Source organism: Echinops telfairi, unplaced genomic scaffold (genome assembly GCF_000313985.2).
Source record: "Echinops telfairi isolate 266 unplaced genomic scaffold, ASM31398v2 ScPeMD7_7463;HRSCAF=8501, whole genome shotgun sequence".
Taxonomy (NCBI): Eukaryota; Metazoa; Chordata; class Mammalia; order Afrosoricida; family Tenrecidae; genus Echinops; species Echinops telfairi.
This window is the reverse complement of record NW_022111363.1, coordinates 1,974,970-1,990,852: the sequence shown is the minus strand read 5'-3', so window position 1 is coordinate 1,990,852 and position 15,883 is coordinate 1,974,970. Positions and strand designations below refer to the sequence as shown.

General features: G+C 55.3%; 2 protein-coding genes across 4 annotated transcripts; one reads left to right on the top strand and one right to left on the bottom strand.

The window, feature by feature from the left end:
* Window positions 1–519: 519 nt before the first annotated feature.
* Window positions 520–4,717, top strand: PDZD3 (PDZ domain containing 3). 2 transcript variants are annotated; one of them, XM_004712828.2, is made up of 11 exons: window positions 520–550; window positions 946–973; window positions 1,108–1,181; window positions 1,484–1,695; window positions 1,929–2,121; window positions 2,236–2,372; window positions 2,542–2,746; window positions 2,954–3,150; window positions 3,263–3,490; window positions 3,599–3,799; window positions 4,193–4,717. In XM_004712828.2, exons 1-11 carry the CDS (start codon window positions 535–537, stop codon window positions 4,220–4,222), a joined length of 1,521 nt encoding a protein of 506 aa, XP_004712885.1. In that variant the 5' UTR covers window positions 520–534; the 3' UTR covers window positions 4,223–4,717. The 2 variants fall into 2 exon arrangements, with proteins under 2 accessions (XP_004712885.1, XP_045139566.1); XM_045283631.1 differs by lacking the exons at window positions 520–550; window positions 1,108–1,181 and having other exon boundaries at window positions 903–973.
* On the bottom strand, window positions 4,708–15,568 carry CCDC153 (coiled-coil domain containing 153). 2 transcript variants are annotated; one of them, XM_045283632.1, is made up of 9 exons: window positions 13,130–13,212; window positions 9,084–9,121; window positions 8,669–8,927; window positions 8,334–8,405; window positions 7,869–7,934; window positions 7,370–7,489; window positions 6,890–6,982; window positions 5,416–5,546; window positions 4,708–5,122 (listed from the first exon to the last, which is right to left on the bottom strand). In XM_045283632.1, the coding sequence occupies exons 4-9, from the start codon at window positions 8,392–8,394 to the stop codon at window positions 4,994–4,996; spliced, it is 600 nt and encodes a 199-aa protein (XP_045139567.1). In that variant the 5' UTR covers window positions 8,395–8,405; window positions 8,669–8,927; window positions 9,084–9,121; window positions 13,130–13,212; the 3' UTR covers window positions 4,708–4,993. The 2 variants fall into 2 exon arrangements, with proteins under 2 accessions (XP_045139567.1, XP_045139568.1); XM_045283633.1 differs by lacking the exons at window positions 9,084–9,121; window positions 13,130–13,212 and adding an exon at window positions 15,525–15,568.
* Window positions 15,569–15,883: the final 315 nt, after the last annotated feature.

The window sequence follows — 15,883 nt, the reverse complement described above, 5'->3', positions numbered from 1 at the left end:
AGACCACAACAAACGGTATGACCACATTATTACCTAACTGCCAAAGTACATTGTTACCTAATTGCCAAGCCACTGAGACCCATAGCCCAGCCAAGTTTATATACCACCTTAAACTTCACCGAAGGGTTTCTTAGGTGTGAGGCTCAGAGGTTGTGGAGGCCAGGAAAAGCCCATGAATAAGACACTGGAATAGGGGTAGTTGGTATGGAACTGTAGAATTCATTCGCCTTTTCCATGTCCCACCACCCACCTCCCAGGCTTGGAATTACAGTGAGCACCTATCTGCCTTTCCTGGTCCTCAGGTGGAGCCCAGACAGCACCAGAGGGGATCCAGAGTTAGTTGGGACCTAGGAATGGGGACAGGAGGAGCACACTGACTTCCCGAGGGAAGGAGATGTCCATTCCAGTTAACCATTACCTCGTTGCTTTCACGGCAGCATCTTCAAGGAGGCGGGACTTGAGGGGCAGGAGGGAGGGTCAGCTGGTTGTGTTGGACCTTGTCCCCACGCTAAGTCCTAGATTGCTAATGCAGCCATGGAGGCGGCCACAGGTAGGAGGAGGAGGCTGAGAGGAAATCTTGGGGACAGGTGACTGGGGCAGTCCGGGACAGATTTGGAGACTGAAGCTTTTGCACAAGGACACCAGGACGAGTTTGTGGTTGGGGCTGGCAGTACTGAGTAAACAGACTGGCATTAGGCACACAGCGGGGAGGGGATCTGTCTGTTTTCCTGGTCCACGCCCTGTGCTGATATGCCCAGATTTCTGGGGGAGGAGGGGTGAGAACCAGTGATATCCCTTGGGTGTACATACTATCAGTGAGAAGTCCTGATTTTGAGAGGTTCCCTAAGTGTTTTCCGTTTCTGGCCATGGGGACAGGAGTATGGAAGGAAAATTGTCTGCCCGCTGCCCGCCACCCACCCCCAATCACTTCTCCCCACCCCACAGATCTGCAGGACACAGCCTCATTAACTTGGTAAGTGCCGGGAAGGGTCGGGCAGAGGGAGGAGGGGCTAGAAGGCGGAAGAGCCCTTTGCTGCCATTGGCAGCTAAAGCAGATCCCGAGTGCCAGGTTCAGCCAAGGAGCTTTTTGCCCCGGCCTCCTTGCAGGAAGTTTGAATTTGACCCAAGCCAGGGAATTGATAATCCTGTCCTCTCTCTGGCTGAAGACAGCAGCTTCTCTGGTAACCCCTTCACCCGCGGCAGTCAGTCGCTCCCACCTGCTCCTCCCCCTAACATACACACAGCTTCCCATCTCCTTGGTAACCACTCCTTCTGGTCTCCCTCTGGGACCAACCTGGACAGGGAGTAATGACTCCGAGGTAGTTCGTCCCAGCCACTCGCTCTGCCCTCACCCAATATTTCACAGGGTGGAAGTCTGCCTGGTGCCCTGTGCAGGGAGGGGGCAAGGTCTGCCTGGCACCCAATGACCGTTGCTTGGCCCATGCCCCGCTTCCCCCTTTTCTGCCACCCACTCTCCCTCCAGATTCCTGGAGCCAGCAACAGCCTCGCTTCTGTCTGCTGAGCAAAGAGGAGGGCGGGAGTTTTGGCTTCCACCTGCAGCAGGTGCCGGGCCATGGCGGGCAGATGGTGTGCCGGGTGGAGCCAGGCACCTGTGCGCAGAGGCAGGGTCTACAAGTAGGAGACCGGATCCTGGGGGTGAACGGCGATGTTGTGGAGCATGAAGACTACCAAGCGGTGAGGTGGGGCTGGGCTCCCGGTGGCACAAGACCCCAGGGAAAGAGCTGTGGTCATCTCCAGGATCATTGGGGCAGGGTCCCCAGCCTTACTTCTGTGGTGTGGGGGTGCCCAGGTTGGAAGGGTGAGATGACGACACTCAGAGAGCTCGTTCCCTGGGTGAGGAAGCCGGTGCCAGAGAGGGGGGTGGCGTGAAGGGCCAGCCACCCCCTATGCCCCCCTCCCATGTGCAGGTGGTGCGTCGCATCAGGGCCAGCGGTCCCCGGGTGCTGCTGGCGATTTGGGCCCAGCACCTGCACGACGACGTGGCCCAGGCTCAGCAGGGCGGCGGTGCTCCCTTCTGCCCTCTCCTAGCCCCAGGGCTGCGGCCCCGGCTGTGCCACATTGTGAAAGACCAGGGCGGCTTTGGCTTCAGCATCACCCCTGGTGAGTTTTGAGGCTGGGGGTGGGTGGGGGCAGCCAGGCAGGAGTTCGCGGCCCTACTCTGGGCAGGCAGGGGATTGAAGCCTGCTCTTTGTTGGGTTTTCCCTCTTCTAACAGGAGGGCAGGGTCCTTTCTGGGTGGTGCTGAGCCCTGGGGGAGCAGCAGAGCGGGCAGGGGTGCCCCCTGGGGCCCGGCTGCTGGAGATCAACGGGGTCAGCGTGGAGAGCTTTAGTCACCAGCAACTCAACAGGAAGGTATGGTTGTCCGTCTCTGCCTGCCCGCCCGCGTGCTTGCTCTCTGCTCTGCCTTCACAGCCCGCAGCACCTCCTTCCTGTGCCTGGGAGGAGGGCCAACCTCACCCCACCCCACCCAACCCAGGGGGTTGATGCTGCTGCCTGCTGCTTCCCTCCTCTACCCCCGTAGCTTTGGCTGAGTAAAAAGAAGGTGACCCTGCTGGTGGCAGGGCCAGAGGTGGAGGAACAGTGTCGCCAGCTGAGAATGCCCCTGGCTGCCCCCCTGGCAGAGGGCTGGGCCCTGCCTACCAGGCCCCGGTGTTTGCACTTAGAGAAAGGACCCCAGGGCTTCGGATTCCTGCTTCGGGAGGAGAAGGGCCTTGGGGGTCGCCTTGGTGAGTGGGAGCCTTAGGGGTAGATAGGAAGGGGGGCCCTGGGCTGGCCACCCAAGTGTCTCCAACCCCAGTGCAAATAAGGGGTCCCTCTCTGAACCCCATCCTGGGCCTTCCCCGGGCCAGTCCCCTGCTGTGTCAAATGGTGGCCCCGGGTGGGTGGGCGGCCCTGAGACAGTGGGGTGGGCAGTGAGGATGTCTCTGACCCAGGACAGTTCCTGCGGGAGGTGGACCCAGGACTGCCAGCTGAGAAGGCCGGGATGCAATCCGGGGACCGGCTGGTGGCTGTGGCTGGGGACAGCGTGGAGGGGCTGAGTCATGAGGACACGGTGTCGAGGATCCGGGCCCAGGGCTCCTGCATCTCCCTCACTGTCGTGGACCCTGAGGCTGACCGCTTCTTCAGCATGGTGCCAGCAAGCAGAGGGCAGGCTGCGAGCGCGAGGGGTGGGGGTGGGGGGGAGTGGAGCTGGGTGCAGTGGAGGGAGGAACCCTGGACTGGTTCTGTCTGCCTCCTTCCAGGTCCGCCTGTCCCCCCTTCTCTTTGTGGAGCACACAGAGGCTTTTGCCTCTCCCCAGAACCCCCTCCCGGTGCCCCTGATAGAGACCAGGGACCCTCCGGATGAAGGCACAGCTGCGCCTTGTGCCATGCCTGGCTCTCGCCACTGCTTCCTGTACCCTCAGCCAGGTGGCGGCTATGGCTTGCGCATCAGCTGGGTGGCCAGTGGGCCCAGTGTCTTCATTTCCCAGGTGGGACTTGTATCCTTGGAGTCCCTCACCCCCACCCCCGGAGCCTGGCTGAGCCCAGCAGACTTTCCCACAGTGTTCCCTGTGGTGTGTTTCCCCTTCCCCATGCAGGTGACCCCGGGAGGTTCAGCTGCCCTGGCTGGGCTGCGGGTGGGGGACGTGATTCTGGAGGTGAACGGACTTCCCGTGGGTGGAGAAAGTGACCTGGGAAGACTTCAGCAGCTGCCTGAGCTGGACCCGCCCCTCTGCCTGAAGCTGGCAGCCAGGTTTCAGCAGGACCTGGGAACCCGGATCCCCTCAAAGGCTGGCAAGGTGAGGAGGAAGAGACAGAAAGACGGGCCTGCAGAGTACCGGAGAAGGGCACAGGAGAGGCAGAGGGAGGGCTGCAAGGTGGAGCTTATGGTGGTGGCAGGTGGGGGGTGGTCTCTGTTAACGGGTTCACTGCTAGCTAGAAGGCTGGAGGTTCGAGACTGCCCACGAGTGCTCAGAAGAAAGGCTTGGTGATCTACTTCTGAAAAATCAGGAGCGTAACTGCTCTGGCTTAAATGGGGTCCTAATGCAGGAGTCCATTCAATGGCCACTGGCTTCTGGTCACATGGGGCTCAAAAGGACCCAGGGTACAAATGCCACTGCTGAGCTACTATGGGGAGGGAAAGGGGCCTCCTCTGGCCCCAGTATCACCTGCCCCCTCTTCTCTCTACTTAGGATCAGGCCCTCACCTCAGATGTGCTCTAGGGCTCCCTGCGTGGCACAGGAGGCACCCAGCGACTCTCCAACCCAAGGTGACAGGAGCCAAGATGCTCTTTGTCAGCCATCAGCTGGAGTTCACGGATGCTGGACAGCTCCCATCGCAGGTGCCCCCGGCCAGGAGCCCACCACCAATCAAAGACCTCATGAAGACCCACGAAGGAGCCTGTTCTCAGCTGACCCTCCTCTGCGGCTCCAGAGGAGGTCACGCTGGGGCTTTGGGGAGCTGTGCCCCAAGGAAGACGTCCTGTTTGAGAAGAGTTGGTGCGGCCTGGCTGGGATTGGCTTTGTGTGGCACTCACCCTGGGCATGCACAGGAGGCTTCTAAAAGTTTAGATCTGATTCCATTTCACCTGGAACCCTTTGAAGCCCCCCCCCTCATATTACAGGAGTTTGGGGACACCTTCGAATTCTGGGAGCACAGCCACTCTGGCTGTTCGGTCACCATAGCAAATGATGTTACAGAAATGACCTTTCCCCATACATCCGGCTGGCTGTGTTTGTATTCATGGGGACAGGGAGGTGGCAGTTTGAAGGGACCAGGCTCAAGGGGCGGGGCCCTGTTTTTTTGTGGAAGAAGCACAGGAATCTTGTCAAACTTCTCTCCCATCATTCAGTCTCTGGGGTAATGGGTCGAGTTAGAAAGGAAATGTCCCCATAATAAGCCCCCTTCTGACCCCGGCCACAGCCCCATTGAGGTCCATATCAAGACAGCTGTACTGCTGGGCCTCAGGGAGCCCAGACCACAGACGTGCAGGCTCACAGGTCCAGGGGGTTGAGCCCAAACTGGTGCAGCTGCTCCTTGTGCCTGGCGTGGAGTCGCCCTGCAGTCTCCTCCCACTGAGGCTTCACAGCTCGTAGCTTGGCCAAGAGCCGGTCCAAGCTGTCCTGCAGATACCAAGCTTCAGCACCGCAGAGAGGACAGGTCTGCGGCGGGGGTGCCCCAGGTCAACCTGGAAGCCCTCTTTGCCCAGGTCTTCCTCATGCTGTTGTTCTCAGGAGAGGCACCTCTGCATCTCCTTGCCTTTCTATCGGTCCTCACAATGGACCCTGGTTTTCCTCGGGAGAAGCTCTTCCCTCCCCACCCTCCCTGGGCAGTTAGTCCTCGCATTGGCTGGGGCCTGGGGGTGGGGTGGAGTGCGGGGCACCGGTCTGGCTGGTCTCCAGGGGGTGATGCTTACATGTAAGAGCTCCTCATACTTGGCTTCCATGTCTGCTACGTGAGCCCGAAGCTGGGCCAGAGCCCCATCCCGCTCTGTGAGGGCCTGCTCGGCGGCTGCTCGGGCAGCCGCAGCTTCCCTCTGGCATGTCTCTGGGGGACAGAGGATGGAAGAGGACAGGAAGACAGCCTTCACCTTTGCATTGCCTCCCAAGTTACCTGAAGCTGAACTCCAGTGGCAGCAGGCCAGACCCGCCAAGGCCCACCTGCGTCCCCATGGCCCCTGCTTTAAAGGGCTGAAGGCCCACAGAGGTCCAAGAGACAGGGTAGTGGGCTTGGGACAGGAGACATGGCCCAGAAGTCTGGTGTCACTTAACGACCTGTGGAACCTTAGGGGCCCTTCTCTCTGAGCCTCGGCCTCGTCATCTTGAGAGGGAGAAGGAGGCTCACCTCGCTGGTTTCTAGGAGAGGCCAAAGCCATCAACGGAGGAAAAGCATATGATCTGCAGGAGGCACCCAGCAGATGCTGCATGTATTTGAACTTGACAGAAGGCAAAGGCTGAGAGAGGAGCCCCGGGTCAGCATGCCGGATCAGCAGCCTCGCAGTGCAGCCATTACATGCCATTACATGCGGGGCTGCTAACTGCATGCTCGGCAGTTTGAACCCATGGGCGAAAAAGGAGGCTTTCTGCTCGCATAGAGATTGGCAGCCTTGGAAACCCACTGAGGACGGTTCTGCTCTACTGGGGTCGCTAGGAGCCGGAATCCACATGATGGCAGTGGGTTTGGGCATCTGTAGCGAACCCAAGTGAAGCTATTTCTTATTAAGACGCATTGAAGGCTCAAATTGTGACCTATCGTACGTGCCATCCTGCTCAGGTATTTCCACTTTGTCCAGTAAGCAAGAAGGAAGAATTCCTGTTTTGGGTTTAGCTCTGCTGATTGGGGAGTTCCTATTCATTTACTTAGCAAATAGTTACTATGGGCATATGTGCTCCAGTGCTCCATGACTGGCCCAAAGATTGGTGGTTCGACCCCACCAGAGGTGCCTTGGAGCACAGGGCTGGCAATCTGTCAGAGAAAAGTCGCAGCTCTGACAGGCCTGCCATGCACCCAGGGAGTCACCCTGAGCTGGAATCGATTCGATGGCAGCACCCGCCCTGCTGGGGCACTTGGAGGGCTGACGTGCCCCCTGGATTGCAGGGTGGAAACCCCACCGCTAGGCAACAGAAAAGGGCTGGCTGTCTGCTCATGAGGCACATGGCAGGTGGAGAGTCAGGTCTGGGTTTGGAGAGACCAAGTGAGCGAGGGAAACAGCAGGAGAGACGTAACATTCTGGAATGACCTGCCTGCTCGACTTATAATCTAGAGCACCTTGCCACCCTGCACCCTCGGGCCCAGTCCTCACTGACAGGAGTGGCCTTGGCAGTGCTGAGAGGCCAGCTCTCCTCCGTGACCCTGGGGGAGGAAGGGCAGCCTCAAGGACGGAAGCCCACCTAGCTGCTCCCGAAGGCCCCTCACTTCTTCCCTCAGCTGTCTGCAGCGTGTGTCCATCTCCGTCTGCAGGGCCCGCTGCCGTCGGCTCATCTCTGTGGTGGGAAAACCCGGGTTGGGGGGGGAGAGGGTCAGGGGACTTTGGCTTAGTCTGGCGGCCAGCATGTTGTGGTGGAAACCAGGCCCCTACCCCACCCCAGTTCAGGACGGGGAGTCTAGCCCTTGCCTCCACTCACTGCCATGGGCTCAGTGACCCACTTTTTACCTATGACCCGTCAGCATGGGTGGGCAGCAGAGATCCAGTTTCCTGACTAGGGTCCCAGAGGTGAGGGGCTCCTTAGGGTGTGATTTGTGCCAAGCCCAGAAGTGGGAGACCGGGCCTTGTCGATGCAGGTGGAAGCTCTCCTGCGTGTCCCTCTCTGGCTTCCTTTGCCCTCTCTTCTGGTCTCTGTCTCCTGTCCATCTGCTCCTGGGCCACGCACCTGTGTACACGGCCTGCCCCTCACTGCGGGCCCCCTCGAGTTCTGCCTCCAACCCGTGCAGCCGCTGCTTCAGCTGGTCTTCTGAGGCCTTGGCTCGGCGGGCCTGGTCCCTCTGCAGAGCTGCGAACAGAGCCTCCCTCAGGACTGACAGGAGCCACTCAATCCACCCCCAGGGTCATGATGGGCTCTGACCACCCATCGGCCTCCAGTGCTCTCTGTCCATCCCTCACCCCAACCAACCCCGAGGGTCTCACTTTCTCTGTATTACTGTGAAGCAACGCTTTCTCTACAATCTGGCTTTAAGAAGCAGCTCCCTTGTTCCCTCATCAATCCCCACTGTCCATCCTCTCCCACCATCCCAACTCCTGCAGGTCTTTTCCTTTGGGCCGAGCGTTGAGGCCACCACAGCTCCAACCCTCCAACCACCCAAGGGGGCGGTGGAGCCAGACACGGCCCCTTGCCCTGCCTCTGCCGCTCCCCAGAGCTTCCACCGACTTACCCAACTGGTCTCGGAGCAGCTCCTTCTCCAGCACGGCCAGCCTGTGCTTGGACTCTGCTTCCACATCTGCCCTGGCAAGGTGGCCCTGGGTGGGGCTAGAGAACTCCGGCTTCTCCGGTCCTCACCCAAGACCCTAGGCTTCCTTCATACATGAAGCCCGAGGACCAGCACACACGAATCCCTGAGAGCAGCAGCAAGCCTGCCCGTGTTTGTTCTCACTAACCAGCCCCAAACAAGTACTCAGACATGAGTACATGAGACAACAGACTGGAGGGGCTCCCAGGGAGGGGGCTGGCATCAGATCCCCTAGTCCCCCTGATCCATGGAACCTGGATGTGAAGCATGGGGGGCTGGGAGAGGCAGGGAGGGCCAGGAGAGAGTCCTCTTAGCATGCTGAGGGCTGAATTCCTTCTACCGAGCCTCTGCATGGTCCCTGGGAAAGAGCGACCTCCCACCCTGACTCACCAGCACTCGGCGGCGGTGGCTTCTTCTTCTGTGTCCCCTTCCCTCTGGCCTTTGGTGGCATTTCTTTGCTGTCTTGAGGGAGGGAGGAGACAGGGGTTCAGGTCTGGACACAGGGATACCTTCCTGACCCCTAGGCTGGACCAGGAGTCCTAAGTCAGCGCTCTAGTCTCCGAGTCCGTCTCTTCCGCTTCGCAGAAGCTTCTGTTCTTGGTCTCTGGGGAACCTCAGACAACTTGGGGTCACTGGGAGAAGATGGAATGGTTTCTGCCTCCCAACCAGGCTCTGTGTACAGAAGTTACCCCCCGCAACCCTCTTGAGGAAATCAGCTTCGGTACCTGGTACCCTTCCTCTTCTCTGACCCTGCCTCTTCAGACCAGTGAGATCCTCTCTTGCCTCTGTTGTTGGGGCTCTCTGGGGAGTGACCTTCTTCACTGGGAGGAGCACAGAGAAGGCCCAACCAGCTAGGAGGGAGAGGAGAGCTCGGCTCTGGGGACCAATCCAGAGTGGCCAATTGCTGTCAGGGGGAGGACTCAGAACGGCAAGGCTGGGCTCCTGGACTTCACGTTGTCAAGGTGACTGGCAAACATGATGGAGCTGGAAGGAAGGTAAAATGGGCTCACGGAGCTTAAAGCGTCAAGGTCCCAGCAAGTCCTCTTCTCAGTTCCAAATTCAAGGTGTAGTTTGAGAAGGGCTTTGGGGCTAATTATGATTCCCGTCCCTGTAGATACTGTCTGCAACTTGACGACTCACCGGGTTCAGATGTCCACATCCACAATAATACCACTGTGCTGAGGCAAAGAAAAAGGAACACCAACAGGCATGTCGGGCAGTTTATATAACCTAGGTCCCTTCTGAAAAATGACATCATTAGACTTAAAACTCAAAATCTCCTTCAGTAAGGCCGTTCTGTACTGTGGGCCCTGGTGGCGTAGTGGGTGCATTAAACTCCTGACGGGAAGGTTGGCAGTTTGAAACCACCAGCCACTCCAAAGGAGAACGACAGGGCTTTCTGCTCCCATCAAGCGACAGTCTTGGAAACTCACAAGGACAGCTCTACCCTGTCCTATGGGGTCACTATGAGTTGGCATTGACGCAATGGCAGTGAGTTTAGTTTGGGTTTTGGAAGGCATTCTCCGTGGTGTCCAAGTAGGAGAGCGTTTCCATTTCAGAGAAATTAGGAACAGAAGAGAGTTGGCCATGGCGCCTAGGGTGCTGACCTCGAGGGATGGGGACATCGAGGAAAGGGCACTGGTTAGAGACACGAGACTCTGGATGTATCCATCCTCTGGATTACGGAAACTTGCGTGTCAATCAACTTTGTGCAGCCCCAGGCTTCCGGGCTCGAAGGCTTTGGTTTTGTAAATTCTGATGGGCTAGGTTTTAACTGTGTAGTTTATGTACCTCTCTGCTTTCTTAAGGAGCCCAGGGAGCGTGTTGGGCTGTGATCCGCATGGTCAACCGTTTAGAAACCATAGCAGCTCCCCCGGAGAGATTGGACTTTCTACTCCTGTACATAGTGACAGTTTCAGAAACCCATGGAGGGGCCGATGTGAGTCAGCATGGGCTTGGTCAGCAAGTTTGTTTGTTTGTCTTTCTTCTCTTCCAGCCTTCATCTCTTGCCCTGATCATTTCCAGACAGGAGGGTCTAAAAAGCTACCTTGGCAAGGCTCCCTGCAGCATAGGGTTGGTTTGGGCTCCCTCTAGCGGACTCGCTTGACTTGTCTCAAAGCAGACCAAGCCAGTGGATTCAAACTCCTGTTAGCGCCATCAAGTCGGAAACACCGCCCAGTCTTACTCCATCTTCACAACTGCCCTTATGTTTGAGCCCAGTGTGGCAGCCACTGTGTCAACGCACCTCGTCAACGGTCTTCCTCTTCTTCGCTGCCCCTCCATTCTATCAAGCATGATGTCCTTCTCCAGGGCCTGGTCTCTCCAGACATGTCCAAAGTACGTAAGACAAAGTCTCATCATCTTGGCTTCCACGGAGCACCCTGCCCGCACTTCGACCCAGACAGGCTGGTTTGCTCTTCTGGCAGTCCATGGCACTTTCAGTTCTCTCTGACAGCGCCAAGACTCCGAAAGTATCGGTTCTCCTACAGTCTTCCTTAATCAATGTCCACCTTTCACATGCATATGAGGTGATTGAAAATACCACCATGGCTTGGGGTAGCCGCCCCTTAGTCCTCTTGCTTTCCGATACTTGAAAAAGGTCGTGTGCAGCAGATTTTCCTAATGCAACATGTCATTTGATCTCTTGATGACTGCGACGATGAGCATTGATTATGGATTCAAGCAAGACGAAATCCTTGACCATTTCAATTTTTTCTCCGTTTATCACGTTATCTATTGGTCCAGTTGTGAAGATTTTGTTTTTCTTTAGACTGAGTTATAATTCACATAGAAAGCTGCAGTTCTTGATTTTTATCAGCAAACGCTTCCAAGCCTCCTCGCTTTCAGCAAGCAAGATTGGGCCATCTGTACATTGCAGGTTGTTAAGCAGCCTGCCTTCCTCTTGCTGCCCTGTTCTTCTTCAGAGAGGCCAGCTTCTTGTATTAGCTGCTCAGCGTATAATTAATTACTGTTAGTATCTGCTCAGGTCGGATAGTGTAGTGAAAGGATACAGTTCTGGTGAATACCTCTCCTGGATTTTTTTTTCCTGGATTTTTTTTTAATGAACCCTTTTATAGGGAACTCGTATCGATATCATAACCCATAATCCAATTAGGTCACGCATAATTGCATGCTGCCACAATCACTTTCCAAACATTTTCTTTCTTCTTCAACTCCTTAATATCCCCTTCATCCCCTCCCTCCCCCACATTTCCTGATTCGGAGCCATGCAGTATTCCCTTGTTCTGTTCCAAGGACTGCCTCTTGATCCATGCTCAGGTTCCACATAAGCACAATGCAGTGTGCGGGAATCCCCCTTCTTCTCCATGCTCTCCGGCGTCTGTGAGGATCCACACAGTCAAATGCCTTGCCATAGTCAATAAAACACAAGTAAACATCTTTCTGATGTTTTCTGCCTTGAGCCACGATCCATCTGATGTCAGCAAAGACATCCTTCATTCCATTCCCTTTTCTGAATCCTGACTCATAGTAACCTTACAGGCCACTTCAGAGGCTGTAAATCTTTATGGGATGAGATAGCTTTATCTTCCTCCCTTGGAGCAGATGATGGGTATGAACCACTGACCTTGTGACTAGCCAGTCCAACATCTATCCAACAGTGCCAGCGGGGTTCTGGACCTTATCTCAATCTCTCTCTCTCTCTTTTTCATGTAAGATGATTTTTAGGAGCTGTGGGGATGGGGCAGGGTGCACTTTGCTAGGATCATGAGTGGTTAGATAAGCAAATCTGGGGAAGGGAGTAGGATGGGTGGCTTGTTCCTGCCAGGCTGCAGCCCCCACCCGCCTTCTAGCTCTGTGCAGTCTGGGACCCACCAGTCTGACACCTAGATCTCCTGCGCACCCTGTTGGCCAGAATGAAAATACAGAAAACTTCAGGATGTCTCCCCTGACGGGGGGAAGGGACTCGCCGATTCTCTCTTCAGTTACCTCCCTCCATCCCTGTCCACTGCAAGATTTTTGGACAGTGCTTCTTGCTGGAAGCAGATCTGTAGAAATAGCCGTCAGATGAGAAAAGGCAAGGCCCTCCCTCTCAGAGCAGGCAGATTCAGGTAGAAGCTTCTACGTGTTTGTTTGTCACCTTGGCCGCCTGGCCGGGCTCTGGAACCTTCTGACACGCCGCAGAGTGAAGAGAAGAGCCAGGCTTGCCGCTCCGGGTGCGTACAGCCTGATCTCCCGGCACTCAGGCTCAGGTAGCTTTCTCCCAAGTCTGGAGAAGTCCTTCCTTTTCCTCTGGAGCCCTCTCCCAGGGCGCAGGAATGCAGCCGAGGATTCTCCCCTGCACATCTTATCTGGAAGCCTGTTTCTTGAGTTTTTAACACGGAATAGCATTGTTATTATGCGGACCCATGGGATGACGCATTGAGGAGAGAGATGACAGAACACACACAAGGTATTCTGCTTCGGAAGAGGATTTTCTTCACGAATCTGCTCAGTCAAGCGACTTTCAGGTGCGGACTGAGGATGTGGTTTGGGGTGAAGGTGAAGTGGAGTGAGAACAGTGCCACGTGACACATGACGTGACCGCAGCGAAGCAGCTCTCGCCTTCACCCGGGAATGGGGAAGACACTGTGATCCACGATTCAATCTGATCGCTCAGGACTTTGAAAAAATGCGAACTAAATGAAAAATCATTACCCCCTACAGGTCAACCTTTCTTTTTTCATTAGACTCAGTTGGGAATGACAGCTGGAAGCACCCGTTCACCAGAATTTTGTCTTCCTTTGAGTACGATTCCATCTGGGCGTTCTGAAGAAAGATAAACTCAAAAACCAAGCTCCTTGCTGTCCAGTCAGTGCCTACTCTCCATGGCCCAGAGGACAGGGTCGACTGCCCCTGTCGGGTTTCCGAGGCTGTAACTTTTCATGGGAGTAGAAAGTCCTGTCTTTCTTCCTCCTAGTGGCTGGTAGTTTCCAACTGCTGACCTTGCAGATGGCAGGCAGCCCTGCTCGTAACCACCAGGCCACCAGAGAGCTGGAGAAGAGAAAGAACTCGCTCGTGGGTTCTAACGTGAGAGCGAGGTCATGTGTGTGGTGAAAGAAAGATGCCCCCTGCGGCAGAACCCAAGGACATCTTCTACAGCGCCATTTGAGGGAGGCCTGACTGAAGCTGACGCACACTAGAAATGGAGAACCAGAGCCGAGGCGTGTGCGCCTCTCCAGGCTTACCAGGTCCACTCCTTTAAGGTGCGCTCATAACTGAGTGGATCATCCGGAGCTCAGTTCTACCCTGGAACATCAAGGTCACCACAGGCTGGAACCAACTCGACAACGGCTGGTTCGGTAGATGTGAGAAGAAATGGGCGTCTGGGAAGGAAGGTAGCATTGAGCTGAGTCTGGAAGAATGGATTGGATTTTAGGAAAATACTTCTGGTGGAGAGGCTGCTCTGAAGAGTGGTGATTTTTAAAAAAAGCGTGAATCGCATCACACAGCCTGGGAATACCTGCATGACATCATCGTGCCATCCTCACGATGGTGGTTCTGTCCGAGCCCAGGGTTGTAGCCACTGTCAATCCATCTTGTCAGGGGTCTTCCTCTTCTTGGCTGATCCTCCACGTTAGCACACTTGCTGTGTTCTCTTCTAGGGACCAGGCTCTCCTGATAACATGCCCAGTGCATATAAGATGAGGTCTCCCCTCCTCACTGCCATCAAGTCAGTTCTGACTCATAGCAGCCCTATAAGACAGGCAGAACTGCCCCAGTGGGTTTCTGAGACAGTAACTCTTTATAGGAGCAGAAAGTCTCCTCTTTCTCCTGGGGAGTGCTGGGTAGTTTTCAACTGCCGACCTTGCAGTTAGTCAAAAAGCCCAAGGCATAACCTCTCTGCCACCAGGGCCCACGTCTACAATGGGAGCAGCACAAGATAATGATGATTGTTAACTTTATTCTGGAGGCAATGAGGAGTGTTTACATTTTGGTGGCATAGTCAGCTCTATCATGGGTGGGGAGCCTTATTTATTTTACCCAAGGGTCATTTGGATATTTATAACATCATTTGAGGGCCATACTGAGCAAACATTTAATTAACTAACCCCTAAGTGATGGCTAAGGATCCCTGGTGGTATAGCAGGTTACACGTTGGTCAGTAGTTCGAAACTACAAGCTGTGCAGCAGGAGAAAGATGAGGCTTTCTAGTTCCATAAAAAGTTACAGCTTCAGAAACTCGCAGGGACAGTTCTATCTGTCCTATGGGGTCACTATGAGTCACAATCAGCTTGATGGCAGTACGTTTTTGTTGTTTTCTAAAGTGGTAGCTGGAACTGCGTTTCTTTGGTAAGGCCTGTGATGAGAACTGGTATTGATGACTTCTCAGACCCACTAAGGGGCCGGAGATCCCCCACCCCTGCTGCAGAAAGAATAATCTGATGACAGGAGGGATTGGGCCGGCAGGGAAAGCAGCAGGCCAGGGGTGAGAAAAGAAGGCAGGGCCAGTGGCAGGGAAATGGCATCAGGCTTGGTACGTTTTCGACAACCAAGAGCTTTTTCTAGATCTTCATTTGGTGTGTTTTCCTCTCACTCTGTTTAGGTAGGGACTAATAAAATGCAAATTGACCGATAGGAAATGATGTTGATACTAAAATTAATTCTAGATAAAAATAAATGCAACTGCAAATGAACTGCAAATTCAAGATATCCGGCTGAAGGCTCCTTGGGTTCAGAGGTATTTCCCCACCCCCACCCCTCTCAAAGGAGTACCTAGGGGGGTCCTGTTGGAGCAGTGAATTACACTGTTGGGCTGTTGACCGAAAGGTCAGTAGTTCAAACCCACCAGCCACTGAGGGAGACGTGTTAGTTTCCTTCTGTATAAAGGTTTGCAGCCCATTCAGTCCTACAGGGTCTCTATTATGAGTCCGAAAGGACTTTATAAAAGTGGGGCTGGGAAAACGAATCCCTTATAAACTCCAATTCCCTAATCAGCTAAGGATTCCTTGGAAGAGGTGGAGGCAGCTGAAGCGGAACTGATAGCTTATTGACACAGCACGGCCAGCAAGCCCATGCTGAGGCTCTGAGTGAACCAATTAGGGCAGGGCACTTCCTTCCTTGGAATCGAGGTTCCTTTTTTTCTTTCTTGAAGTTATTCCAACGGAACTGTTAGATTAGAGAAGTGGAAGTGACTGTGGGCTCCAGGGGCGGAGTCTTCGCTTTCCTGAGCAGGGCCTGGTGCTGGCCCAGCAGAACTGGCGGCACTAAGTGCTGAGCAGGAGAAATCTTAAGTGGCCATTCAATTCCCAGAAAAGGAACCAGCATTCAGCAGAGAGAGAGAGGAAAAAAGGAAGTGCTTTGTTGTCGAGAGGTCAAGGCCTGAGGTCTCTCAGGGACTCCTCGGACTGGAATCGCGAACCATCTGCAGCCTTCACTGAATTCCTGCCTTTGGGCTTGCTGAACAATTTAAAACAACACGGGGCGGAGAAATCAACCCCCCCTCCCACCCCAATTCTCTACAATGTGAAGCAAATAGCTTGAACCCGAGTTCCTTTATTTGTCAACCATGGGGTAAAGACTTGACGCTAAGCCTCCTTCCATTGCTACTTTGTATTACTTTTTAACACTGACGTGACCCACCTCGGGAAGCTCAAACTTCTGTCCCACAATGAAGGTAGCGAGCTTGGCTCCTGTCTAATGCGCAGACTCGACGTTCGGCTCCACCCTCGGCCTGCCCCCGCGTCGTCAGCAGGGGGCGCAGGCACCGGCCCGGACCCGAGTGAAGACTCCGCTCGGCTCCGCCCCTAGGCCCGCCCCCAGAGGGAGGAGTTAGGGGCGGGGCGGGCGGCGGGTGCGGAAACTTCGCCGGGGCTTTCCGGAGCTGCGGGTCCGCCCGCGGCTGGAGGGAGGCCGGCTACCCGGTTCCGCCGACGCCGCTTCCTGCCTTCTCGCTCTCCGTCAGTCAGTCAGTCAGTGGCGCGCGCCTCCCGCCCGCGGGC

Bases quoted from the DNA above. Each gene is read 5' to 3' on its own strand.
- PDZD3 (XM_004712828.2), top strand. The intron at 3,151-3,262 runs GTGCCAGCAAGC...GCCTCCTTCCAG, and splicing joins CTGACCGCTTCTTCAGCATG to GTCCGCCTGTCCCCCCTTCT. The intron at 3,800-4,192 runs GTGAGGAGGAAG...CTCTCTACTTAG, and splicing joins TCCCCTCAAAGGCTGGCAAG to GATCAGGCCCTCACCTCAGA.
- CCDC153 (XM_045283633.1), bottom strand. From the start codon at position 8,394: ATGCCACCAAAGGCCAGAGGGAAGGGGACACAGAAGAAGAAGCCACCG. The intron at 7,935-8,333 runs GTGAGTCAGGGT...TTGCCAGGGCAG, and splicing joins GCCACCGCCGCCGAGTGCTG to ATGTGGAAGCAGAGTCCAAG. The intron at 5,123-5,415 runs GTAAGCATCACC...TGGTATCTGCAG, and splicing joins AGTATGAGGAGCTCTTACAT to GACAGCTTGGACCGGCTCTT.